At 40.0% G+C, this 27724-nt stretch overlaps 1 protein-coding gene across 4 annotated transcripts in view; it reads left to right on the top strand.

Annotated features, from left to right (window-relative positions):
- The window catches only part of LRGUK (leucine rich repeats and guanylate kinase domain containing), a 104301-nt gene that overhangs the window by 65382 nt on the left and 11195 nt on the right, over window positions 1-27724 (top strand). For 2 of the 4 annotated variants that reach the window (XM_039860918.1, XM_039860916.1), the window contains one exon: window positions 3236-9302. In XM_039860918.1, coding sequence (XP_039716852.1) covers window positions 3236-5433 — 2198 coding nt within the window. In that variant the 3' untranslated portion in view covers window positions 5434-9302. Of the gene's footprint in view, window positions 1-3235; window positions 9303-16343; window positions 16484-25792; window positions 25882-27003; window positions 27127-27724 lie in introns of those variants that run through there. The other 2 variants (XM_039860919.1, XM_039860917.1) reach the window with 2 other exon arrangements.

Below are 27724 nucleotides of genomic sequence, written 5' to 3'. Positions count from 1 at the left end.
ATTATTTTCCCTGTAGCAATGCAGGTTATATTCATTTCTAAAACCTGAAGACTACAAAAAGCCTGAGTGAACAGTATAGTTTCTATAAATAATAAGAAAAAAATCAGTATATTCACAACTCAGGATACCTTTGCTCTTCATTTATGTCTATTCCAGTCTATTTCTGGAATAGTTGGTGCTTCCAGTAAAGCTTTTAAAAAGCTGATCCAACTTCTGCCCTAAGTTCTTGCTATAGAGATCATAAAATAAAATTATAATTGAAAACCATTATTCAGAATTGTGACTAATGATAGAAGAAAATGATAGTGATAATGAGTCAAATGGGAAAATTGGTCAATTTACTAGCCCGTAAAGTAGTGCCTTTATCTCTAATAAAGGGCATGATACTGTTTGCCAAATTATGTGAATTGTTAAATTGTGAAAGTTGCAAGGGAGGATCCTCGTATGTCTGATTATAGGAAACCAGGAAGGCTTAAAGATGAAAGAATCTTCAGCATTGGGTGTCACTGTTCTTATATTTTTCTTTTTATGTATTAGTTTTTTACTGTGTTAAAAAAAAAAATAACAAAATTTGCCATTTTAACCATTTTAAGTGTACAACTTAGTGGCATTAATTACATTCACAATGTTGCGTAACCATCACCACTGTGCATTTCCAAAATTTTTCATCACCCCAAACAGAAACTGTATATCCAATTAATCAATAACTCCACCTCAGCCCCTGGTAACTTCTAATCTATTTTCTGTCTCTATGAATTTGCCTATTCTAGATATTTTCACTGTTCTTATATTTTATTTTAACCTTGTTTCTTGACTAAATTTGTATTTTAATTTATAACTGTCATAAACTAGGGAGATAAGAATAATTAATATGACACCCCCTCAGAAACCCCATTAAGGGGCAAGCTCTTCCTTGTCCCCCCTCTTCCCCTCCCCACAGACACGTGGTTTGACTGCATAGAAAGGGTACAGCCCTCCACTAAGAGGTTCATGGGAACCCGGAGTAGTCCAAGCTCATCCTGCTTTGTGGGGAGAGCGGGTGGTGGCCAGGGGCACGGTTAGCTTCTGGGGGACCACCTTGGAAGTCTGATTTGCTTTGGAGCCTCTGAGTATCAGCCGTCTCCCAAAGAGAGCTGAGACTAGTTTCTGCAAGGCTGTTCCAGACTAGCGTGCTGGTTCCAACCACTAGCATTTCAGAGCCATGTCCTTCGGACTGAGTTAAGGTGATACACGGGCCACCAGAGTGTATCAGGGCTTCTGTCATAAACAAGTGCTTGCTGGGGTGATCGTGTCCATGAGACCAGAGCCACTCCGAGAACTCACTGTCATGGTGACCAAAGAAGCAATAACCCTCTGCGGCCTCACCCCTGCTAGTGACCTCCCAAAGCCATTTTTTAGGAGTATTTTTTTACTTTATTGGGGTGACATTGGTTAATACAATTATATAGGTTTCGAGTGTACAGATCGGTAATACATCATCTGTATGTGCACTGTGTGTTCACCACCCAAAGCCAAATCTTCTGTCACCAAATATTTGGTCCCCTTTACCCTTAGCTACCTCCCCCTCCCTCTTTCCTCTGGTAACCACGGAACTGTTGTCTGTGTCTATGAGTTTTTGTTTGTCTTGTTTATTGCTTTCAGTTTTATATCCCACATGTGAGTGAAATCATATAGTTTTCAACTTTTTCTGCCTGATTTATTTCACTTAGCATGATAATCTCAGGATCCATCTATGTTGTCACAAACAGCAGTATTTCATCTTTTCTTATGGCTGATAATATTCCATTGTGTATATGTACCACATCTTCTTTATCCAGTCATCTATTGTAGGATACTTCAGTTGTTTCTATGTCTTGGCTGCCATGAATAATGCTGCAGTGAACATTGAGGTGCATATATTTTTATGGTAAATGTTTTCAAATTTGTGGGGCAGATACCTAGAAGAGGGTCATATGGTAGTTCTAGTCTTAGTTTTCTGAGGAACCTCCATTCTGTTTTCCATAGTGGCTGCACCAATTTACACTCCCACCAGCAGCGTCCGAGGGTTCCTTTTTCCCCACAACCTCTCCAATACTTGTTATTACTTGTTTACAATAGCCATTCTAACAGGTGTGAGATGCTATCTCGTTGTGGTTTTGATTTGCATTTCCCTAATAACCAGCGAAGTTCAGCATCTTTTCATATATCTGTTAGCTGTTTGTATGTCTTCTTGGGAGAAGTGTCTGTTCAGGTCCTCAGTCCATTTTTTAATTAGATTGTTTTTTGTTGTTGTTGAGTAGTGTGAGTTCTTTATATATTTTGGATATTAGCCCCTTATCAGAGGGCTTGTTTACAAATATCCCCTCCCATTAAGAAGGTCGCTTCTTTGTTTCATCGATGGTTTCTTTTGCTGTGCAGAAGCTTCTTAGTTTGATATAGTCCCATTCATTTATTTTTGCTTTTACTTCCCTTGCCTTTGAGGTCAAATTCATAAAATCCTCTCTAAACCCAAGGTCCATGAGTTTAGTACCTATGTTTGTTTTCTTCTATGCAATTTATTGTTTCAGGTCTTATATTTAGTTCTTTGAACTGAGAGCCATTTTTAAAACCAGGGTGGACTTGGAAAAAAAAGTAGCCCTGGAGCTGGAGGCGGGGCAGTAGCTTGAGTGGCGGATCCTCGGGTGCAGCTTGTGCTGCCATCAGATCTGTTTTCTCCTTCCTTCTTTCATTCAGTGCTTGTTTGCTGAGTGCCTGCTGAGCTTCACGCACCTTGCTAGGTATTGGTAAACTGACATGACTCTTCACACAGCTCATAGTTTCTTTGAGGGGACTGCCATTAAACAAGGAAACAAATGGGACCTCATCTGGCTTAGATGTCCATCGTCTAGTTTTTGCCATCAAAAGCAGTGTTGACCTTTAAGATGGTGAAAATTTTAAATATCATTCGCTTAGAAAATTTTCTTGCCGCTCTTAGACCTGGATATAAACTTTGGTTCTTTCACTAAGCTTTTTTATGTTTATTCATGGAAGTTCTTGTTTTCAGTTGACTAAAATTGTCCTAAGTTCCACTAAAAGAATTCTAGGCACTTAGTATCCCCAACGAGAAGGGACAATTAAATTCTTTTATGTGTGTAATTTTATTCCTTTTAAGGGCCTATGTGCATCAAAAAAGGGCAAGATATTTTTTTATTAATTTCTAAAGTTACACAGTCATATTTGTTAAGATATTTTTAGCTAACTTCTCTTTGTGTCAAAGCAGGAGCCCCCTCTAACAAGAAGACCCCCTCTGGGGTACCAGCACACCTGGTTCCTTCCCCAAGGCGCTTGGCAAAACTGCAAGCAGACGGCCAGATAACAGAGCATCTCTCTAGCGTGCAGGCTCATGCAAAGGTCCCTGAAAATGAGAACGCCGCCCCCTCCCAGACCCACGAGGCAGCAACCCATCAAAAAGAGCCTCCTCCCAGTAGTCACGCCAGCACCGAGCTTCCTCCACAGCCCGGCTCACCGGGTCTTGGTATTCCCCAGCAGGCCCAAGACTTAGCCCCAAACCAGAAGGACGGGAATGGTCAACAGTCAGATCTTTCTTCAAACACAATAACCGCAAATCCCTCTGAAAGTGACGCCCAGACATCCGAGGGGAAAGCAGGTGAAGTAGGCCAACCTGCCACCACTGCTTCCCCGGGGCCTGCCCAGCGCCCTGACCCACCTGCAGTCCACAGCCCTCAGCTGCACCAGGATGAGGAATCGGGTGAGGCCACGGTGACCCTCACTGGCCCTCCACCACCTGAACCGCCACAGGGGCCTGGCCCAACATCTTTCAGCCCCCAGAGAAGCCAGGACGAGGAGACTGAGTCAGCCAATCTGCCACCCAACGGTTCCCATCATGATCCCCCAGAAGAGCCTCCCCACCCTGATGGGGCTAAGATTCTGGGACCACCTCCGGAAGGTGCTCAGCAACCCCTAGAGGAGGGAACCCCGAAAGCAGAAGTTGTCCGGGTCAGCACTCCTCGCCCAGGATTGCCACATCCCCGGGACCCAGCAAGTACCCAGCAGACCCAGGACAGGGAAGACCCAGGGGCTGAGCTTCCCAGAGGCCTGCTGGCCCCCACCAGGCTGCCGCAGCCTCGGGTCCTCGCCCCGCTGCAGAGTCGGAGGCCCACACCCAAACTCCTCTCACCCAGCAGGGAAGCGGCTTCAGGGGCCTCAGATCCAGCTGCCACTCCCTCTCCCAGGCCTGGGCCATCTCAGGAAGGAGACCCCGGCAAACTTCCTCTCCTCAGCCCTCCCCATCCCAAACCTCCGGGACATCCGAGCCCCCATGTGGGCCACAGTCCTCAGCAGGCCCAGGAAGTGAAATTGCCTCTTCTAGGTCCCGCTGTGCAGGAGCGCACCCCGCAGCCCGGCCCCGCGCCGCCCCAGGAAGAGGGGGCTCAGGTGGTCAGGCTCCCTCGCATTCCCACGCCCTTTGGGGAGCAGCAGTTGCCTCAGAACGCGGGGGCTCGACATGAGTCAAGGTCGGCGAAGGAGAAGCAAGCGCCCAGAGTAGGCCGCTCCTCCAGCAAGAAGATTCCAGATGCGCAGGCCTCGCCCCAAAACCAAGAGCCGGCACAGCAGACGGGAGCTAGGAAAAAAAAACTCCCTTTCCGAAGAGAGACGGCTAAAGGACCAGCACATCTGAAAAAGACGCGGCCCGGAAGCCACCAGACAGCCCTGCAGCCAGAATCCCCGAGCGGACCGAGCGGACCGACCGGCCCAAGGGCGTCCAACCACCCTGGCCCCAGCCCTCCTGGGAGACGCCAGGGGAGCCGGGGAAGCAAGGCCCTTACCCTAGAAAGCCCTGAGCCCGCCCACGGCGGTCCGCTGCCTAAAGATCCCCAGTCACAGGAAGAGAAGGAAAAAGTACATTACTCCAGAAAAAACGTGCGTGCCGACCTTCCACCAGACGACCTGGTTCAGAAGGTAGCCGTGTCCCAAAAAGGACCATCTTTGAAAGAGAATTCTGGAGGATTATCTCAAGAAAACGAAACAACCCTCAGCAATGATCACCCAACTCCAGAGGGTCAGCATCCACGCAGGAGGCCTCTCCCGAGTGACCGGGCCTCTGCGGAGTCCGCACTGGCCGGTTCTGCTCCCAGGGAGCGTCCGCGGAGAGGAGGGGTTCGTAAAGGCGGGAGGTCTCAGAGAGGAGAGAGCGCCTCGGGTCTTCCAGGGCAGGGTGGTGCGGGCCCCTCCCAGCAGCCTGTCAGAGAGACCAGTCAGACCAGAGAGAGCTCTGTCCAAGGGGACAGCGCTTCCGGGCAGCACACCAAAGAAAAACGCACCCGAAAACCTGGGGGAGCACCCCAGGACAAGAGCCCTGCCGCACCCCGGGATCAGGATCAGGTGTCCGCCGAGGAGCAGGGCAGCCGGAAAGGAAGACTGCGAGCCAGGGGCAGTCAGAGCACCAAGGTTTAAGCCATTCCTGGAACCGCCAGCTATGACATTCATGTCCGTGCCCCCTGAAGGAGTGCTGTCCCCGAGTGGAAAGCCTTGGCTGGGTGCCGCGTGAGCCCGTGCTCCGACTTCCCTCTGCAGCCCTGGGTCCGTGCAGGCGGAGGGCCCGCCAGCGCTGTCCAGCCTCCGGCCGCTTAGCAGCCCGTCCCTGCACTCCCGTGCCTCTTTCGAGGCTTGCGGTCGCAGCCTGGAGGAGCAGCCCCCAAAAGGGGTACCCCAGCCAGTAATGCCCTGCTGCCAGCCGATAGAGCCAGCCATAAAGGTCGGCGTCAGCAAGGGGCCGTGGTGTCCAGACGCGTAGGAATTCCAACAGGCGTTCCAACTCTTGCTGATGCAGTGCCGTATTGCCATTAAGTTCTGTTCGTTAGAAAAATTCGCTGTGAGAAAAGCCTCTCGTGCGTCTTGCATTACTGAGGGATCCAGAAGCAAGAACTCTGAGAAGGAAGCCTTTGCCGTTTCTGGGTCTTGGTCTCTCCCACAGAGATTCCAAACCCACAGTGAATTTGTGGGAGTCCTCTGGAGGGAAGAGGACAAGTTCTTTACGTGCAGGACACTGTGACCGAACATTTCACATGTGCGTTGGCAGATATTGCTTTAAACTTACTTTTGTTTGAAACGTATTTCAAAATGAATGAATACTTTCCTTCTTCTGAATAGGAAACTCATGTAAATTAGCTCATGTCTTCATTATGCAGAACTATCTGGTCAAATCAGTTAAACAGACGAATTAGTGGGGGGAAAGTTGAGGCAAATTCGTTTTTCATTTACCTATCCGTACTGTCAGGATTCTTTTGCTGGCCAGTGACAGGAGTTGACCCCAAGCAAGCTTAACATGAGTCTCTTAGAAGGGAGTGGAATCTCACAGAACCGATCTATGGGGATGGCAGAGGTGCCGGGAGATGGGGGCCAGTTATTGAACATAACCTGGACTCCTGTCATCTCCAGTATGTTTGTCATCTCCTGGACTCTCATTAGTTCTCATTTCTGTTTCTTTCTCCATGTCGGTTTCATTCTCTTTGATACAAATGACGGTGTATCAGCTTCTGAGGGTGTATCAGCTTCTGCACACAGCAAGAAGTTGGCCACTAACATCTTTCAAGTTTTACATCTCATTTAACATCTGGCAGCTCCCACTAGAAAGGGATTAACTCAAATGTTCCTTAATCGTAAGATTTTTCAAAAAAAAATTGTTCAGGGAAAGTCTCTGGCCTAGCTTGTGTCAGGTGCTCCTTCCTAAAGCAGTCTACTCTGGCTGGGCACAGGGTCACATTTAGACATGCCCTCTGGGCCCATCTAGAGCGTATGGAGTCTGCATTCCCAGAAAAGAGAATACTTATGAGCAAAGCATAAGTATTCAAGTCTTAAAAAGTTACAGTATATTTATTGAATGTTTATTATAATAAGTATACAGTGGCATGCTAAGTTGTGTCTGGTGCTCTGTATTTTATTTTTTATTTTTTTAATTTATTTTTTATGGTTGGCACTCTGTATTTTAAAAATGTAATTGATGACTAAATGCCTGTATAACTGTGCCTTATCTTTCACAAAATGTATGTGTCCACGAGATTGCATGTATGTCAAATGTTATTTAACGGGCAGTAGAGGAAATTGATATTTTTAAAATCCAGGATGCAAGAGTCCTCTTGTAAAACAAAAAGCCTATGTTATGCTAGTAATTACCCTCTGATTTATCTGGTTTGTCCAAGATGAAAGTAATAAGGTGAATTTTTAAACATATCATAACATTTTTATTAAGTTATTTTATTCAACAAGCACTGATTACTTCCTATGTGCCAGACACCCTGAGAGCTGCTCCATACAGTGAAATGATGACACTTCAAGGCCTTCAACAGGGGAGACAGGTCAGAGGGTTCATTATAACACCATGTGACTTGGGCGGTGGGAGTCCCCACAGCATACTAGGCTAAGTTTAGCGTCGAATAGGCAAGAATATTATTTATTAACTTTTCCAGACTGTCATAGGTACCAAGAAAGGACAGTGAATTCAGCCTGTGATGTGAAAATTGGATCAGGAAACACTTCCAAGAGGAGGTTGTCCTTCAGCTAAGTCTTCAAAGTGGTGAAATTAGTCAGCAGGTTGATGGGAGAGAGGGGCGGGTTTCTCAGAAGGGGGAACAGCATATGCCCAAGCACGGAGGCAAGAACCGGCATAACATTCTGAGGATCCACATGTCGAGAGAGCTCTAGGCATATGTAAATCCAGCTTTCTGTGCCGTGCCAATGAACTTAGAAACTTGATCTAACAATGCGGAGCCATGGAGTAGTTAAACTTCTTAGAGACACCTGTTTAGAGACGGCATAGAGAGTAGACTTAAGGAGGGCAACAGGGGAGGCAAGAAGAATGGCAGGGAAGCCACCGAAGGACCTGAAATAAGGCATGCGGCAGAGATGGGCAGATTCGGGGATTATTTGGTTTGGATACGGAGGAGGATGGATTGTGAAAGAGAGGACTGAGGACAGCCACTTATTTTTTATGAGCTGCGTGTGGGGTGTTTCAGAGGCACCAGGACCTCACTTTGGTGGTGATATTTAGAGATTTACTGGCTTCCTCTTTGGGCAACTGTTTCTGAGGCTCTTTAAGGCATTTTCATGAGGATACTAATGGGAAGTGAGAAGCTAAATTTCTCTTCATTTGACCTGGAGGAAGCTCTAACCACTTTCCCTGGGGTCAACAATAGTGTAAGATTTTTTTGTTTGTGTTTGGTGGTACAAGATTCAGTGCAACTGGACAGCATTTTGTGGTCCAGGGAAGGGTTTAGAAAAGATCACCAACTCCTCTCTGGTGAGAGGTTTTTACTGCTGTTATTGATTTTCTTGGTGTAAGGGAAATTTCTGCTTTTTAATTGTTAGAATATAAATAAATATTTTTAAATTGTCTTTTTCTAGCTACATTGACAAAGTTCATATCACTTTCATTTGCTCCGTTTCTCAGCAAAGTGATCTTTATGGGGAAAAATTATGGACTTTAGTCATTCTAGTAGCTAATATAATCTTCAGCTTTTAAAAGGAAGTCTAGCCCCTAGTATTCACATCAACAGAGAAAATAGTTCCTCTGGGCATAAGAGCCTTCTTCAAATATTTAAAGAGCTAAATCAATTATTTCCAAGCCTCGAAAGGTGATCGGACCAAGGGCATGATTGGCTAATTCACAAAAGAGGAAATAAAAATGGCCAATCAATATGTCAAAAATTATTTAACCTCACTATAAATTGAAACAGAATGGACTTTTCTGGGTACTAAAGTGGCAAAGATGGAAAACAAATTAACACCTGTTCTTGGTAAGGCGGAGGTGATGACACTTTCTATGTCATCACCAAAAAGCAAATTGGCACAACTTTTCTGGGGACAGTTTAACAGTATCTATCAAAACCCTAAACATTTTCATATCTTTTATCTAGTAATTCTAATCCAGAAATTATCATAAGGAAATAGTTTATGTACAAGGATATCTTTATAAAATGAAACTTGAAAATAATGAAGCCATCTAAGGGGATTTTAAAAATACATTATAGGAAAAAAAGTTATGGTACAGCCATATCCTAGAATGCTATGTTGCCATTAGAATCATGCTGTAGAAGATTATGGAGAAGAGGAAAATGTTTATTACATATTAAGGAAAAAGCAGGTTAAGGAGACATATATGCTTCTAGTTGTTAGCTCTGGTTATTGGATTATGGGTAATTTTTATTTTCTCATTTATGCTTTTTTAGTATCTTCGAAATCATCCACGATAAACCCGTGTTTATTCAGAAAAAAATTATAGAGAATTAAATTCACACACATGAGAAGCTGTCATGTGAAAGCAGCAACCTTATGTCCTCTTTTGATTTGTTGTAATGAAGAACTCTAAGTGTTCGAAGTCCAGAACTTAGATGCTGTGTGACAGAATCTTTTAGAAAGTCTTTGTATCTTGGGCAATTAGTTGGACTGGATGAAATTTAAGGTTCCTTTTATGATCAACTGGCTCTACTCACTGGTTATGAAGAATTCAGCAGTCTGTTTTATTAAATATAGGGCTTAGTAGTAGAAAAATGCACACAGTTAATACCCATTAGCTCAGTGGCTTTACAAACTTTCTGGTTCAAGATCCATAACGAGGAATGCATTTTACAACATCATGACCTACACACGGACAAACACAAGAAACAAAAGTATCACAGAAAACCCTGACTATGGTGATACACTGATATTTCCTGTTCTACTCAATGTTAAGTTTTAAAAGTGCAGGTTGTGACCTACTAAATTGATTTCACAATTTAGCGGGTACTGAGCCCTGCACTGAGCACTCTGGAGCTTTGCTACAGTGATGTTCTTAGAGGCCTAGTGACCTGACCTAGTGTCCCTGCTCCGGTTGCTTTCAAGGGAGGTGGAATGGGTTGGCATGATTTATCCTGAATTCTTTCTGGGACAATAGCAAGGATCCAGTGTATCGGCAGTTAGGGCTCCAGATAAGATATGTCCAAAATTCATATGCATAGTAATAAGTTCTTATGTTAAAGCTGAGGGGGAAAAAAAAAAGGAAAAAAACCTCTTCAAAACAATCTTGATCAATAGTGTTTTACCAGTAAGTACTGAGCTGCTTCCCTTTCTTTTTGCTCCATGACGGCCCCGAAATCATCTTATTACTGTAAAAGATCTTCCAAATTCCACTGCAGATAATCGCACTATTTATATGGTGTCTAGGACAGTATGTATATGAATTTAATTAATTGCTTAGTTCAATTTGAAAGACATAATTCTAGAAATCACTTTTCTTTATTGACCAGGCATTCAGAGGAGAGCATAAGAAGAGCCTAACTTTCTTTGTGTCGATGATAGATAAATAATGTGAGAAGACCAAATCTTTACTCTTTTAAAGGTGATACTGGGAATGTAGTTATGATTAGGAAGCTGAAGACTTTTTTTTTTTTTTTAAAGAAAGATTGGAAATTGATGATTTCAAATAACACTGAAAGTCAAAATAATCATTGGAAATTTCAGCTCTAGTACAATCTAGCTGTGTGACCTTGGGCAAGTTACAAAGTTCTCATGTATAAAATGGAGATAATAATATTAGCTATCTCAAGATTATTGTGAGAATTAAATGAGTTAATATGTTGGAAAACCCAGAACAATGTCTAACATAGAGTAAGTGTTTATGTGTTTAATTAGTATTAACATGTAAACAGCAAAAAAGAAATTTTTATTTTATTATTAGTTTCAAGTATACAGTACATCGGGTTAGACATTTATATAGTTTATTTTTTAAATAGCATTTTATCATTACATAGAATAGGACAACACCATTCAAACTAGGTGGAAATATTTGGCAAATGAGATGCTCTTCACTGAAAATCCTTTTCAAAACCTTGACAACCTTGAATGAATTAAAGAGCTTAAGCAGAATTAGAATAATATTGGAAAGAAATTGTAGCTCAGCAAAATATTACTTAGCTCAAGAGATTCTTTCATGAGCATTCACAGGTGGCATTGAAATGTACTTGTGATGCACACAGAAAAGACTCGTAATAGCTTACCTAATACATAGGACATCCTCGGTAAACGTTTATTATTTTTACCATTATTATTTCATTATTGATAATATCAAAGGCATTTACATTCTACGTTTCAGTTTGGTTAAATGGTAAATGCCGCCGAGTTACCTGGCATGGGAATAAACTTCCGGATGGTGGGCGTTTCATTTTCTTTTTGTGGTGCATTGAGACAAAGACTGGCATCCGCAAGCCACCAGTTCTAACGACCTTCAGTTTCCAAGGACAAAGATAGAAATCAGAGAGAAAGAAGACAAAAAAAATATCTTTGCTGGAGGAATTAACCAAGGAAACATCTCTGAAAAAGTTGTTCTTGAAGGATCGGCCCTTAGCAAGCAATGACCACACTTACCAGAGGTGGGGAGTGTCGGGCTGGACGGAAATCACGTTGGGAATCTCATTATTGAACATATTTGCTCAAAGGAGGGGAAATCTTTGGTGTGTATTGGAGCTCCCTGGAGGTTTCTAGCCTATGTCTGCCCAGTCATCGCTAGCCTTTTCTTTTTTTCCCTTTCCCAAATTCTATACACATTCAGATCTTATGTGTCAAGTTTCAGCTCTTGAAAATATCCTATACGCCATTTATGGGATCTCCTACAAAGTGTCTATTAACTACTTTATAATAAACTCATCCATTTATAAGAACTGAAATTCTGAGTACTACTGTTACATATTTTAATTAAGACATTCTGGATACAGTGTCCAAATACTGAACCCATTCCTTCAACTCCACTGAAGACATTCCAAAGTTTGCAGTTCAATGGAAAGATTTATTGTACCTCATCTCTCTGTGTGATGATACACATTCACATGCTTTCCTTTATCCTGATGTAGAATCTGTCCTCTGTTTAAATAGCTGAGTATTGCTTTGATTGGACATTCAAGAATATAACACTTTACTGTTAGAATAGTTTCTTAAGTATGTTCATTTTACCATACATAACATAAACATTATCACCGTATTCCTTGGACTTAAAACAGTAGCTTTCTACTATAAGAGCTTATTTTGCTATGGAAAATTATTATGGATATTATGCGAAATGATTATTTTTTTAGTTGCTATTATTCCTTTCTTATAAGGACGGATGGACAAGACTGGCAAGATTTAATTCTGTCCTGAAAAAAATAGATTCCTTTGCGATGACATGGATGGACCTTGAGATAATCATGCTAAGCAAAATAACTCAGACAGAAAAAGCTGAAAATCACATGATATCACTTATATGTGGGATATAAACCTAAAAGCAACAAAGAAACAGGACAGAGACTCGTGGACATGAACCAGTGGTTACCAGAGGGTAGGGAGTGGGAGGAGGGGGAGGTAGACGGAAAAAAGGGGATCAAATATGTGGTGACAGAAAGAAATCTATGGGAGGTGAACATGCAGTGTAAATATATATATGCCTTACTGTTCAAGTGTACGGCTGAAACTTACTGGATTTTGTTAACCAATGTCACCATAAAAATAAATAAATAAATTCATGTTACATGAACCATCAAAAAAAAAAATAGGTTCTTTTAACACCTTTTGTCTTGTGAAAACACTTTCTTAATGAACTGAGCTTTCCCTAATTTTCCACTAAAAATTATGTAACCTATTAAAAATAAATAAATACTTTTAACCGTATAGCAGATTATTGTGCTTTAATTTGTTTTTTGGCCCCTTTTATGGTTACGTTTCAGTATTGAGACTCCTTTGCAGGGATTTTATAGGTGTTAATATTTTGTATATGTATTTAATCATGGTACGTATAAATTACTCTTGTTAGTAAAAAATGGAACACAGTATTTTTGGTACCTAATATATTGCTTTACCTCACTATTACCTAAATAAACATAGTTTTTCTTTTTAAAGGCTCATTTGAGTGGGGAAAAAAATGAACAATGTTGAAATCATCTGGCTCTCTGTGGACCCCTTTGTATGAAAATTAAAGCCTATTTCTAAGTCATACATTTCCAAGTGTTTTCAATGAGAAACAAACCCTGGTGTTGATTCATATTTTGCAAGGTTTTATTTAAATGTTTAAAAATTATATTTAAAAGTCTTTAGTCTTGTTTTTGGACAGGAGACTGACTTAGTTGTTTTGCTATATATGTAATCTCATTAGTATAGGAAAATTGGTTATTCAAATAGAGATTTTGTTTTTCAAAACACAGTTGACTTTTGAACAAAACAGATTAGGGGTGCCAGCACCATGCACAGTTGAAAATCCATGTATAACTTTTGATTTCCCCAAAACCTTACTACTAATAGCCTACTATTGACTAGAAGCCTTACTGGTAACATAAACAGTTGATTAACATATTTTGTGTTATATATATTAAATACTATATATTACAATAAAGTAAATTGAAGAAAAGAATGTTAAGAAAATCGTGAGAGAAAATACATTTACTGTATTTATTGAAAAAAATCTACCTATAAAAGGACCTGCATAGTTCAAACCCGTGTTTTTCAAAGGTCAACTATATTAATTTTAATAAAATTAGACCCCCAGATTCTAATTTTCTTATTAGTTATTGACATGGTAATGGGCCTGTAATATGAGATCATCAACATCTTTTATTTTCTCCTTTTATGCAGTAAAAGCCCCTGTTTAGTCTGTGTGATTATATGATGTTAAATATATATACAAATGTTTTATTCCTAAGTACATGGCTTCTACTGCATTTGTTATTTATGTTGGATTTAATGCTTATTCTCTTAAAATGTTGTATACAAAATTAATTTAAGCCACTTGACTGCAAAGGGATATGATTCTAAGTAAAAAGGTCTAAGCTATTTAGAATTAATTTGAGATGTAGTTCTAGCTGTCTCAGATATTTCATTTATATTTTCCTGCATTTGGTAATGATATTAATCCATAAAATAACTTTAAAATCTGTCATGCATCATTAAATTCATTTATGCTACATTGTAAGTATTTAAATAAGTTTAGCCTGTATACTGAAGAACTTGGTACTTTTTGTAGACTGTAATTTTAATATATGTGTATAAATATATAAATATTTTAATGTTGCCTCAAGGTTGACTTTAATTTAGGTACTTTAAATAAGATGACATTAAGAACTTGTTGCAGGATATTATAACATTGGTAATTATGGTTTTTTTAAATTGAGAAATAGACTCTCTTATCCATTGAGGTATTAAGGCATTAGAAACTATATTAAGAACTGTTTGAAACTGTTTGTTATAGAAGTCTAAGTCATTAAAATGGTGGCATTATAATATAGTTTAATAGTATTTGAAATACATTATTACCTTTACCCACAATGTTTTGTTGCTGAGAAACCATTAAGACATTAAATTGTTGGAATTACAGCTGCATTGTATCATCAGATTGAACTTGGCTTATTTATACCGTATCACAAATGGCTTATGTCTCAGAAATCTAGAAAAAAGAACCCTGAACAAATACTATATTCTGAATAAGTGTGTGTATGTGTGTGTGTGTGTGTGTATCTGAGATCATTTTTCTCGAAATTGATCTGGTCTTTTTCACAATGTTCTGCTCTTAGAGTCCCATCAAGAGGACAAGTGTTGTTGTTTGTTTGTTTTTTAAATGAGCCCAGGATCCAGCCCCTTCATCTCATTTTTTCCTTGCCTTAGCCATCCTGAATTCTTTAATTCAGTTGTATTAAGCGTGCCACCGGGTCCTTGGATGGAGCCATCCTCCCTGCCTGATAAGCTTTTGCCCCTAGATGCCGGAATGCCTTTCTTCATGACTCTGTCGTTGTTCAATGTCACCAGCTTAGAGAGGACTTCTTTTGACTATCATGCCACCCCTCACTCTATCTTCTTATCCAGCTTCCTGGTCCTTCATCACACTTACCGCTGCCTGACATTATCTGAAGTGCTCTTTGTCTGTCTGTACCATTAGAATGTAATTCTCACAGGTCAAGGACTTATTTTACTGCTATATCCCAACATGCAAAGCAGTGTCTGGCACATAGTAGGTGCTCAACCGATATGGATTGAAAAGCTTTCCCATCATGAAAATTTAACAGAGAATGTTTCCACACGTACGGTTGTCTCCTTTTATCACTGTGATCATTATAAATACAGTTACTTTACAGTGCCATTTCAGATTGCTCTATCACCTGGAATTCCTTGGGTGTGGATTTGCCTATTGGTCACATCTTCTGAGTCTCTTCCCCTCTCTCTAGACAGGTGCTGGGTTGCAGAGCTTTCGACTTCCCTACCATGATTAAACACTTTTACTCTATCTGCAGCAGCTTTTACTTTGTTTCATTGGCTCGGGGTTGCCACACAATTTGGTGGGAGTTCAAGTTCAGACTCCATACCAGCAGACAGCCCAGGTTTACAGGTCCGATTTTCTACGGGTATTTCCACGCTCATTCCAGGTGAGACTCTGTGACCGGGCAAAGTCCTTAGGTTTGTGTGCTAAGATCTGCAGACACTCCCTTTCTAACTCCTCACCTTGTCACACAGCCGAGGCCTTGCACATTAGACCCCAGGGACTGGTCTCTCCTCTCAGGCCAGGTACCTCGGCCCCTGGGATACCCTGAGCTCTGGGCGTCAATTCCCCTTCCTCTGCCTCATAATCTTCACTTCACTTCCAACGCCTGGAAGTTTCCGTTTCTTGGTTTCGGCGTTGCTATGTATCAAAACAAACTTCTGTCATATGTTATCCCTCTGCTCAGTCAGCCACATTGGCTGGTGGTACATGAGGAAGTTATTTCTTTTAGTATTTTTAAAGCAATACTACTGAAAGTGTTGATACTCTTATATACGCAAAGGTATTTACACCTGGGCCTCTAGAGATGAGCAGTAATAGAAATTTAGATTCTTTTTATTCTAGGTCTCTAGACATTCCAATATTTTAAAAGAAATGTTAGACATTATTAATAAATTCTGTTAAAAAGTGACCTCATTATTCATTTCATTCTCTTCTCAGCATTGCATGTTTTCTTTTTAGTCTTTTATGAGAATTTCATCAAATGGAAAGTAATTATAAGGGTGACTTTTCAGTTAAGGATCTGGAATCCATTGTTTTTGCCAAGTTTTCCTTCCTTTAATTCCATTCGTGAGGCTGTATTGAGTGAGCCCTAAGTATATTCCCAGGATGTGTCTACCAGGTGCTGCGGGCTGACTTTATTATTATCAATAATCATAATCTTATTCTAAGACATACTCTTAGTTATCTTACTTTCAGATAGAAATGCACAGACCTTAACTATGCAGTTTGTTGTGTTTGGACAAATCCAGATACAAAGCATTTCTTTCACTTCAGAAATTTCCTTTTTCTGCTTTTATGTCTTTCATTTTAAACTTTGGTGTTTTTTTCTCCCTACTAGATACTAAGACACCTCAGCTGAAATCTGGAGAGTCTTCTGAAAAGCCTAGGGATGCGAGTTCATGTGATTTACTGCATTCTACAGACAGAAACTACTTTGAGAAATTATGGGCCAGACGTTCAGCCCAAAAGTCTCCAGTGGTAAGGAGGGGTGATAGATGGGGTGAAGCCGCGACGGAGCATCATTACACAGTGTCAGACAAAGTGGAGGGGGGTGCGGTGATAGTTCCAGACTAATGAGTTTCACCAAAACTATTTTCTGACTGGTGTCATCTAAAGACAAGTTTCTTCGCCTCTTTTTTACACCTCTAAGAATATACATGGATTCTAAAAATGTAATATTCAGTTTAGATTTTGTGAGTACCTTTCCCCTTAAGCTCCTAGTCAAGACCGACACTAAGCTCTTCTATTTAGCAAGAATAGAAAAGCAAGACAGTAGAATTAATGCTGTAAAAATATATATTTCCAGGGAAAACTTGCTTTCTTGTTGGGATATAATTTTTAATGTTCTTGTGCTGAGTCATCAGAGTGAGTTCACTCAAAGAGCCCATGTTTTATAACTTGGCAGTATTTAAACCAGTCATATAATTTAGTCCCAAGTCAGTTCTCTGAGAACTCAGAGACATCAGTATGTGCAGAAGTATTGAATGCAGACTTGGCACTGCATTCAAATCAGATTGTGCTCATTTTCCATTTGTAATAGTTTTAATGTGATGATTTGGGAATTCGAAGAGGTCTAAATCATTGCATTGTCATCGCAGCAACGAAACTTTTGGGTGTCAACTCTGGATATATGCCCTTAAGGCTGGCCCCTTCTAAGCAAATAATCACATCATCTTCTCAAGTCAGAACCATAAGCAGTGGTCAGAAGAATCAGACTGGGTACTTCATGAAAAGTCTGATGCTGCGGTATATACAGGCAATATGCATTCAACTCTGACTTAGTCGTAAGAGTGGGGTGTTCCACGTGCAAGAAACATCCTCATTTAAGTCAGCTTAAGTAAGAAGTGGCTGCATTACAAAAAGTACGACGAGTAGATTCACAGTGCATCGTGAGCTGGGATGAAGTGCAGCCCTCACAGAAATAGGAGCCAGGCCTGGAAAGCCACGTGCTGTCTCCTCCTCCCAGAGACATCGAGCTCCTTTCATCTCTGCTTCCCTTTTGTAAATGTTTTCTTGTCCTCTCTCCCTTTCCCTCTTTCCCTCCCTCCCTGTCTTCCTTCCTCTCTCCCTCCCAATCTCTTGCACTCACTCAGGCTTTCCTCCCACATAATTTGAACTCATTCTCATGGGCACCAGCCCCAACTCCCCACGACCTCTTGGCTCCGTGTCCATAATTCCCAGCAACTTCTCTCGGGCTCTTTAATTCATATTGCAGAAGGCAAGGGAATCTAATTGGCCCAGCTGGATTTCCAAGCCATGCCACACAGATCACATTAGACTGCTTGTCCAGCTCTCCGTGGCAAGGCTAAAGGCAGAGCTCTTGGTACAGATTATGGCTTCTTAGAAGGAGCCTTGGGTGGGCTCTAAACATCTATAAATAATATGAATTTGAACCATGATACCTGACCGCATATTTATCCAAAATAAATTAAATCTGGAATTATTCCTGTCCGCCAGGATCTGTGGGATATCAAATATCAGTCATTAGGAGTGAGGATGATGCCTGTTCTTTGGATTAAGTTCAGGAATCTTGAGACTTACACACCGTCCTGGAAAATTGGGGAAGAGCCTCCAGACCACATGGATACCACGAAGATTCCCCTCATCCAAGACCCTGAGTCCCGTTCTGAGCCAGTGGCTCTGGTATTCTCCATGTCCTCTCCTACTAGAAGCTTTGCTTAGAACTGACCCCTGAGATCCTGCCATGCCCTGAGGCACCCCCTCTGCACAAGGAACCCATCAGCACCTGTCCTTCCCCTCCCGGGAAGCCCAGCTCTTCCCAGGTCAGGCCCCCGCTTTCTCTGCACTTGCTGTCCTGTCCTCCTTGGATGGTACGGCTTTATGCTTCTTGGAGCTTAGACTTTCAGACATAATAATCTCTTGCAGTCCTCTGCGGGTTAGTGGGTATTCATGATTTACTTACACATGACCAATCTGAATATTCCTGTTAGAAAACTCTCAGGCCTAATTAAAGACAGCTTTTCTCTGGTCAAGGGCACACAGGTACCCAGACATGAAAAAAACAAACAAAAAACAAAAAAAAACTCACACTCTATGTTCCTGCCAATAGTTCATCTCTGACATTTCAATATAAAATGAATGGACAGTACGGAGAAGCTAGAGAGGGCAGAGTGTGATAAAAAGGCACCAGAGGGGCCACCTTGGTGGCGCTAGGTGGGGGAGGGGAGCAGGTATTACAGACCACCTGTTGTCAAAAAGAGCCTCACCCTGGGTCGCTCCTTTCCTGCGGTCACCTCCCTCAGCAACTGTTCAGCCGCATGACCCAGGGCATCGAGAGCCTAGCCTAGAACACCTACAGTGCCGCGTGTTGGAGGGTGGGCGGTTACCTATTCACGAAGACGACAGTGCTGAAACCCACCACCTGTCAGTGCTGCTGGGGAGACAGTGGAACACAATAGTTTCAAAGAAAAGCAAACCGAATCTCCTAAGAATCAACTGGTTCACTCTTCAGAAATTAGTGCAAATGTAAATAATACTGAACTACTGCTGCCATAGACGTGGGGCAAATTTCCTAGGATTGTTTTTAGTGCCCCATTTTCTTTTAAAGATTATGAATTCAATGCTATTTTGAAATGCCGAGTATTCAGCAAATTTTAGGATATTTCCTAGGACATTAACATTGTGCGTAGCTGTCACAGAGCTGCAGCAGGAGCAATGTGCCTTTTTAAAGTCACAACAGAAGCTCTAGTGAGATGTTACAGTGTTATATTGGAGAACATAAATTGCCTTTATACAACGTTTATAATTTGGGAAGGACTTTCATATAAATTATATCACATATATCAAATATATCATTATACCCCTTAGGAGACGATACTTTCCTCATTTTACTTTCCTGACATAAACTTTCATGTATTTTTAGAACTTTTTAGTGGATGGAAGAAGGTAATTGCAACTTCCTCTGTCTGTCAAAAATCTGTATCTTAAATTGTCAAAAAAAAAAAAAAAGTGGAAACGTTTGTTTGTGCTTTTTGGGTATCTTACCTGTAGATTGAATGTGTTCATCTTTGGAAATTATCAAGAAAGCCGTTTGACAGTGAGGGACAGTAGAAATTCTCCTCATCGATGCTTTGTTGGTTCTGTTTCTCTGGGGCACTCTTCCCATGTATGTTAAAGATCACATCTTCCTCTCCGCTCACGCCTGCCCCAGAATTCACCGTGGACCCGAGGTCTCTCGGTCTAATCCCTCCATTCTCACACTCCACTCTTACCGTGTGCATAGTGTGTAGCTCCACATATGTCAAGGTGTATGTCAAACAATGAGACTGGTTTTTCGTGTGTCTTATGGATGGTCCGTTCTCTTCTTTGGTAGTCACAGACACACATGTCATAACCAGTTGGGTAAGCGTGTATTTATGTGTGTGTTTGGGTCTGTGTATGTTTTTAATCTACTTGCTTCTGTCTACATTTAACTATTGGCTTCATTACCTGAGAGGAAAATGCACCAGCTCTGAGTTTATGTGACAGTCTTGCCACCTACTGGGTGATCTTATAAAAGTCACTTATCTGCTCCGAGGTGTCATTTTCTCTCCTGTAAAGTGGAGCTAATAATGTCTGCCTTACAAAATTATTATATCAAATGCATATGGAACTTCTTTACACACGATTGACCATTAAACAAATGTTAGTTGCTATGGTGATAATAGCAGGGAGGGAGAAGGAGTTCAGGCCCCCAGCTGTTGTACACCTTAAACTTACACAATGTTATCAGTCAACTATCTCTCTGTAAATAAAAATAATAATCAGTGTAAATTTAGGAAATAAGTACATTCCACAAGGTTATTAGATATAATGTCAATGTTCAAAAACAAATTAGATTTTTATATAAGAGCAACATTACAGCCCCTTCCCCTCTGCCCTTCCTTTCATTTTCCTCATTCACCCATCTCTGCCCACCCTGAATTTGTTGCATTCCTGCCCTGTGTGTAGGATCTGGCTTTGCTTTTCAGTGTAGAGCAGATATTCGTTGACCAGGCGCTGTTCGAGGTGCTGGAACAAGGTGGACGCCGTCCCTGCCCCTATGGAATGTATATTCTAGCAGTGACATCCCCGGGTCACCTCTCACCGGTAGGGCGAGGTCAGTGTGTCCCTAGCCTTTCTACTACTGCCTTTTTTCTTTAAGTAGAAAACAGGCTAATGGAGCATGGAAATTCTCAATGTGACTGACTCCTAACATACTGACAGCTGTTTTTAGTTCCTCGTATCTAAAGTCACTGGGGATTTACTCTAGGACCCAACTGACTTGACTTTGTTAGGAAAAAATGTCCAAGAGTATTATTCTTTGCTCTTCGGGTCTGAAAAAAAACCCTGCAACGTCACTTTTCTTGTTATTCTGATAGTTTATCAACATAAAATGCTTTCTCTGAATATGACCATAATTTAATATGGGTTTAAATAAATGAACAAAATATTTAATTTACTCACTCATTTCCTCATTTCTTTCTTATACAATCCTTTGTTGGTTTATTTCTTCTCTCTTCATAGCTTAAAGGGTATTTACTTTTCTGAATGACTCCCAGAAGACGTTACTTGAACATCTCTAAAAGATTCTTGGAGAACTGTACATATAATTTTAATCAGCCTTGCTTCTTAAACACAGTTTTCAGGTGTGAGTAAAAAAATAAAATGTACAGCTCTTTTTGCTGCAAAAAGTATATAACAGACACTATCCGATGGGAAGTTTTCATTTATACGACACTTGCATGTACTATTGGTTACAGAAATCTAAGTTCTTGTGTTTTCCTTGTCAGATATTATTATACTTCGGTTTCCCTCCCTGATGGCACCCCACCCCCTTTTTGCGTGTTTGAATCCCTGGAAAGCATACAGGAAGGTTATGATGCCTTAGTGACAATTTTTTGCTCTGGAGTTATTGTGACTTCTAGAAGGTCTTTGCCTTCTAGAAGAAGCTCGATTGTCCGAATTTCAATTCTATCTGTTTCCTCAACAAGCTCCTCTGACCTCCTTAGGGAACATCCTTATTCCCGAAGCGGGCCAAGTTACTGACAGCCAATTCTTCAGGAAAAAAAAAAAAAAATTGCTGAATGACCAATTCGTTCAAAGCCGATTTAGCAAATGCATGTGTGTAGCAGATAAGGCCGGTGCAATTTTATAAAGTACCCAAATGTACGAAGGCCAGTGGGAAAGTGGATCTGTGGTGACACATACTGGGCACCTACATCTGCTCTGCACTGTTTCCTTTCGATACTGGGAAGCATCCGCTCAGGGAGCTTGCCCAGGATTCCACAGTTTAGAAATGTTTATTTCAACTCCCAGAGAAAAGCACTTTCTTCTACTCAGGTGCATTTTTCAGCACCACATTTATTAGCCAAAATAATACTATAAAGGGACACTTCTGTCACCTACCGCCTGGTTACCAAGTGGTACAGCTCATGTAAGATCGGCAGTCTAAATGCTTTTTTCGAGGTAATAAATTGGTTTCCTGTTAGTCTCCGAAGGTGACCAATTAACTTTAAAATACCACTTATGATCTCAATTGAAAGGTATCCACCCACTGCATTTTTTATCCCCATTGAAATTTATCCTACCTTTGGCCAGTGAGACCCTCTTCCAGTCGCTCCTCTTGACCCATGTACTTTTGGTAGCCATCTTGCTATCTTTTATGACAAGACGGCCTATGCTCTTTTGTTTCATTAGCTGTTCTAGACCTGGAATCAATCTTTTCTCCAAGAAGCCTTGCTTCTTTAGATGGGAGATGGTCGTACAAGACCACGTTGCCCAGGAATGCATATTGCTATGGGGATGATCACCGTGTCTAGGCCATTCTGTGGATAGATAAAATATTTCATGAATTCAAGTTGATATTTCCAACTCAGGTTCAGGACTTCAGGATTTTTACCTAACTTCTTCTCTATTACATATTTTTTTTCCCCTCTACACCAAGAATCCTGATTCTGAAAGGCATAGGAAATAATAGAATTACAGTATCTCATTAAATATCTCATTTGTTTTATCTACATTACACACAGAAGAATCTCAAAATAACAATGCTAATTCCACCAGCTCCCATTATAAAAAGTGAAAACAGATTTTAAAAATTGGGGGCAAATGTTCTTCTCCTATTATTTATGCTTGTGTTATAGCTACATTATCAGAGCATATGGTCATTATATACCCTCTCCCTTTTAACTCTAATTTTGTCTTAGTTTTCAAGACAAAAGCTGTAGACATTTGATAGTCATCATTAGAACTTAGGTTGGTGTCTCTCTAGTTGTTTTGTTATCTAAGTTTATTCTCTAGCAGATATGGAAAGGGCTATGGGAACAATATTTCCTGAATTCTTACCTGATGTTAACAGTCTGTTATACTGTTATACTCTATAGTTGAATTGTAATTTTTATCATCTATCTCGTTTCCTTGTTTTGGTGTACTTTGTCAAGGATTTATACTTTGGATCTTTTTTGTCTAAAATATTTGTCATTTTTTTAAAAAACCATTTCACCTCTTTTCTTTTTTTTTATTTTTGAGTTTAAAAACTTTCCTCCATTCACTTCCTGTTTCTCTTAAGGCATTATTTGTTTTGTTTATTAACTTCTGCATTCTTTCCAGTTGTTTTTTGTTTCTAACGTGATTTTTCTCCTTATATTTCTAAGTCTTTCCTGAGTTCTGTCACCTTATTTCTGAGTTTGTAAAATTGTGATTTATTTGTTCCTTAACGCGTTGTATCATTTTCTTAATGTCTTTTAGTTTATTCTGAAGTAGTAGACTGTAAACTTTATCTGCTTTATGAACAGGTTTTCATTGTATGTAGAGGTGTTATTCTATTCTTTTTTCTCTGTTTCTTTAAATAATTTGTATGGAATTTGACCATAAATTTTCTCATTTTTATGTAAAACTATTTATCAAGCTCTTAGGAGGCAGCATGGTTCCTTCAAACAGTGTTAATGTATAAAAACTTTCCTTTCTGAGATTTCCTGGCTTTGTTGCCCCTGCCCAGTTTGGGCTACACTTTCTCTTTCCTTTGTCTCTGTTGACTCTGTCCTAATTAATTTTTCTTCTACTCCTGCCAGCTTTTCCTCAATGTAAGGCCTCAGAAGGGAGCCCCACTGGGTTGGTTTCAAGAACTCACAGTTGATCCAGGTCCTTCAGAACTTACTGTGAATTCCTCATTCTTACCCACTATTGGAGTGAAAACAAGATCTCGACATGTTTCAGCTGTGTTTCCCAAATTGTCCTATTTGCTTTCCATCGAATACTATTTTCAGGTTCTCCTTTTCTCAATTCTTTTAGTCACCCTGTTGTTTTCTTCGACTTCCTATTGCATAGAAATGGATACCATGCCAGTTTTGTGGCTGTTATTACCTGTATTTGGGGGCTCGAGGGATTACCCTGTCACCTAGTTTTCTTATAAATGACTTGATACATCTTTCATTTTACTCTTTAGTGCTGTATCTTTTTTCATGTGGGGATTCTGGAAAATCCAAAAGCTATGCTTCCACTACCTGTCATCTTTTTAGTCATGATCTAATTGAAACCATGCTTCGGCATAGGAAAGAAATAAGGATGGTATGAAGCGAAATCATAATAGTCGATGTACATACAAGTATAGAGTGATTCGGGAAAAAATCAATCAACAGAATAGGACAGCAGACTTGGTCAATATAATTTTATGATATGAAACAATTTAGACATTTATGGTGTTATTTAAATATATAGTTTTTAAATGGTGAAAGTTAAAGAGTTTGCTTATTTCTTCCTTTTTAATAGACCCCCCTCCCTCCCACCCAACAGATATTTTTCCCTTATTCTGCTTACATGGAACCACAGAGCTAATGGTCAGAGAAATAGTAAGATGGTCTTGGCAATCAAATATCTGCCTGAGAGCTTGTGTTCAGGGGGTTCATGGGTTAGTTCTCGTGTGTCACAGTTTCTAAGGAACAATTTCAAAAGCTTGACCTAGAATTTCTCAAGCTAGCCACTGTGGACAGCAAATTCCAGTCCAGATTATAAAGAATAGTAAACGTTAACTCACTATTTCTATTATCCCCCCAAACTTATACTGTTGTACATGAAAAATATTTTTTGAGCTCCCACTTTGTGTTAAGGTATATGTTCATGGGATACAGGAGTGACCAAAGGGAGGGTATAAGTCGATTCCCCAAGATGCTCACTGTGCCGATCTTAACATCACCACAGAGCAGAGCCGCTCCTGCAGGTAAGTTTTTGCAATGCCAAAACGTTTTAGAATCACATCACCTTAATCCTTAAAACTAGATTCTTAAAAAAATTTCCCCAAAAGACATGCAGACTCTTAAAACTATGCTAGCCGCCAAGGCTAAGCACACAGCTAGCCTGGAGTTGTGGGTTCGCCACCATAGCTATGGCATGGATCCTTTTACCGGCATACCTGTTCATTATTTCCTGTGTAATTTTCAGTGACTATCAACTTACAGAGGAGTCTGGTGTTGACATTAAAATCAAAACAAATTTATCTCAGATTAAGTTATTACAAGCAAAGATCAGAATATTGTAAATGCACTTGCTGTTTAAATAAATGTTTTCGTAAGTCCCTTTATAAATGAATAGTCTTTTAAGTAAAACAAGTACTTGCCAATTTATATTTTCTGTAAATTAAGAATTTGACACATTACATTTGCTTAAAGTGAAGAAATCCGGTACATGGACAGTTGCTAAACAGGTCCCACTCCGTCCGGTGATCTGTGTAAAACACATGGACTAATTATAAAACAGCATATGCAATCTTCTTTTATCTCCACCTTTTAATATTGCCTTTTGCCACCAGATTATAAACTTGAATGAAGAGCCTGTGTTTTTTATATCTTCGTATCCCCATCAAATGCTAAGGATTTAGTGATGGTGACAGTTATGCTGGTGAAATGCCAGAGAAAGACCTCTTGGTTTGTCCTAGTTCAGGATGATACTTAAAAATTGTTGGATTTATTCAATCAGTTAGTTACTAAAGTCTGGGAAGACTAAAAAGAATAATAATCTGGATCCTTGAGAGAGAATCTCATTAGAAAGATAAAGAATATAAATATGAAATGTTAATAAAAATTTGCCACAATATTACTTGGATGTCGTATAAAATTTATATTTTAAATGACAGCCTTCATAAAAGTATTTTGATTTTATTTATAAAGTTGTTTTTTTCCCACAGAACAAATAGTGATTGTTTTTTTAGGTGTATCTATTTTTCCTTTTTCTTTCTACATACTTGGCAATCTCTGGTAGGAAGAGACATATTTTTAACATCAGTGTAATTTTCTGATCATATTTCTTGTCTAGGAAAGAAAGTCTTTGGAGAGACAGTATAAGGCAGCCCGGCAGGCCCTAATGGGAAAGACACCTCCTCATCACACACTCTTGTTTCAAAGGTAGTGACTTACCACGTTTATTTATAGCTGGGCATCTTTAGATTGATTTTCTAGTATCCAGATACAGCAAATGAATCCTAAATCATCCACATGAGCAGGGACCTCGTGCTAAAATGGACCCAGCGATGCAGAATTTAAAAGCTATTTCAAATTGTTTTAAATTACAGTTCTTTTTATTGTCTGTAATTTTAAGCTACCTGTTGAAAATCTTTATCCAATATTTTGTCTATTTCTCTGCATATATGAAAAAAGGTGTCATTAATTTTCTCCATATTAGTAGGCTATCTTTGGATGGTCTTATTCAAGAGACAGGCTCTGTGGTATGTACAAAGTTCTGTTGGGGGTTCTGGAGGATTGTGGCCAGGAGATAGGCAGTGAGTGTCCCCTAAAACAGCTAAAGCTAGGGCCTTGTGACCTCTGACCAGCAATGCCTATTAAAACACCGTAAACAAAGAAATTAAGAAGTTTTAAATATGAGCTCGAAATGGGTCATATGAGGACAGATAGATGCTTTGAATTTGCATTCATTTATATGCAACTGGGCTACTTAGCACATAGCAACTCTTTAGCAAGTCTAGGGTGAATAGCAGTAGGATTTATTCACTAAAAATGGTTAACGATTCTTTTAAGTCACTCTGGGGAAACAGGCTAGGATAGTTGAAAAGGGAATATGTTATACTAAAAGTTCAGTTGAGAGTATAATATTAGAATTTTCCGAATTATTTTATTCTAGTATTATTTCAAAGCATTAGATTATAAAAAAATGGAAAATGTCTATTTTAATTTTTATAGCAGTTGATATATTGTTGGGCCTGATATAGCAAATGAAATAGAGTTTACAATAGAATATCTACTAATCAGTGGGAAGATAATTTGCCATTATTAATGGTTTCATGGATAACAGATATTTACAACAAACAAATTTGCCTAATCTACGAATTAGAGTATAGTTTCAGTGTCTGAGTTGAATGTTCATGAGTGTATACATTACATTATTCCAAACTGATTTTATTGGCATTTGCATTTATGTGAGATGTAATGGTCAGTATTTAGGTATTACATGTGTGTATGCATGGTATCATTATAATATTCTTTGGATTTTTTTGTTATTTCTAATTTCAGGGGTTCAGTACCAGCACCCATCATCAGTGGTTTACATTATTTCACAGCTTTACAACTACAGAGAAGTTCTGAGTTTTATGAAGATTCTTTTAAAACTTTCTTTGGAACATATCCTGAAAAGGGGTGAGTTGAGTTTTGGTCAATGGAATCGGTTCTTTTCGGCTAGTTAGTTAAAATCATGGCCCTCTAATCCTTAGGCTTCGGGCAAATCCTAAAACTAGGAAACAGGGCCAAATTCCCACCATGGAATTTGAATGGAGTAAATGCTAGCCCTTCAGGGTGTGCATGGGCATATAAACTAGGTTCTTACAACTGGAAGTTTCTCTCTGGGTCTCTGAGTCTTGAGCGAGTGACAGAAAGGTACAGGGGCGGTTAGAGATCCTTTAAGTCACCAGTGGTGGAAGAATCAAAATCCACTACAGAGTGAAAGCAATGATGTCTACCAATCTCTTTCTGTATTGCAACTCGGCCATGTTTTTAGCACCTAGCTTACCTTGGTTCCTGCCCCAGATTTTAAGCCTGGTTCTCTAGTTTTCCACTAGGTCTATAAACTACTCAATAGCTTTTCAATAATTCTCTTTTTAATATTCAAATTGGCCAGAGTCGGTATCTGTATTTTGTAATCAGCATCTCCGATTAATACAATACTATTTCAAATTATTTACCAGCTGATGTCCAATATATAAAGTGTCGTTTCAGGGTCTTAATGCTTAACATGTCA

This window comes from Pteropus medius, unplaced genomic scaffold, assembly GCF_902729225.1.
Source record: "Pteropus medius unplaced genomic scaffold, Ma_sr-lr_union100, whole genome shotgun sequence".
In the NCBI taxonomy this organism is placed as follows: Eukaryota; Metazoa; Chordata; class Mammalia; order Chiroptera; family Pteropodidae; genus Pteropus; species Pteropus medius.
The sequence above is the reverse complement of the archived record's forward strand: the minus strand, read 5'-3'. Positions and strand labels throughout refer to the sequence as shown.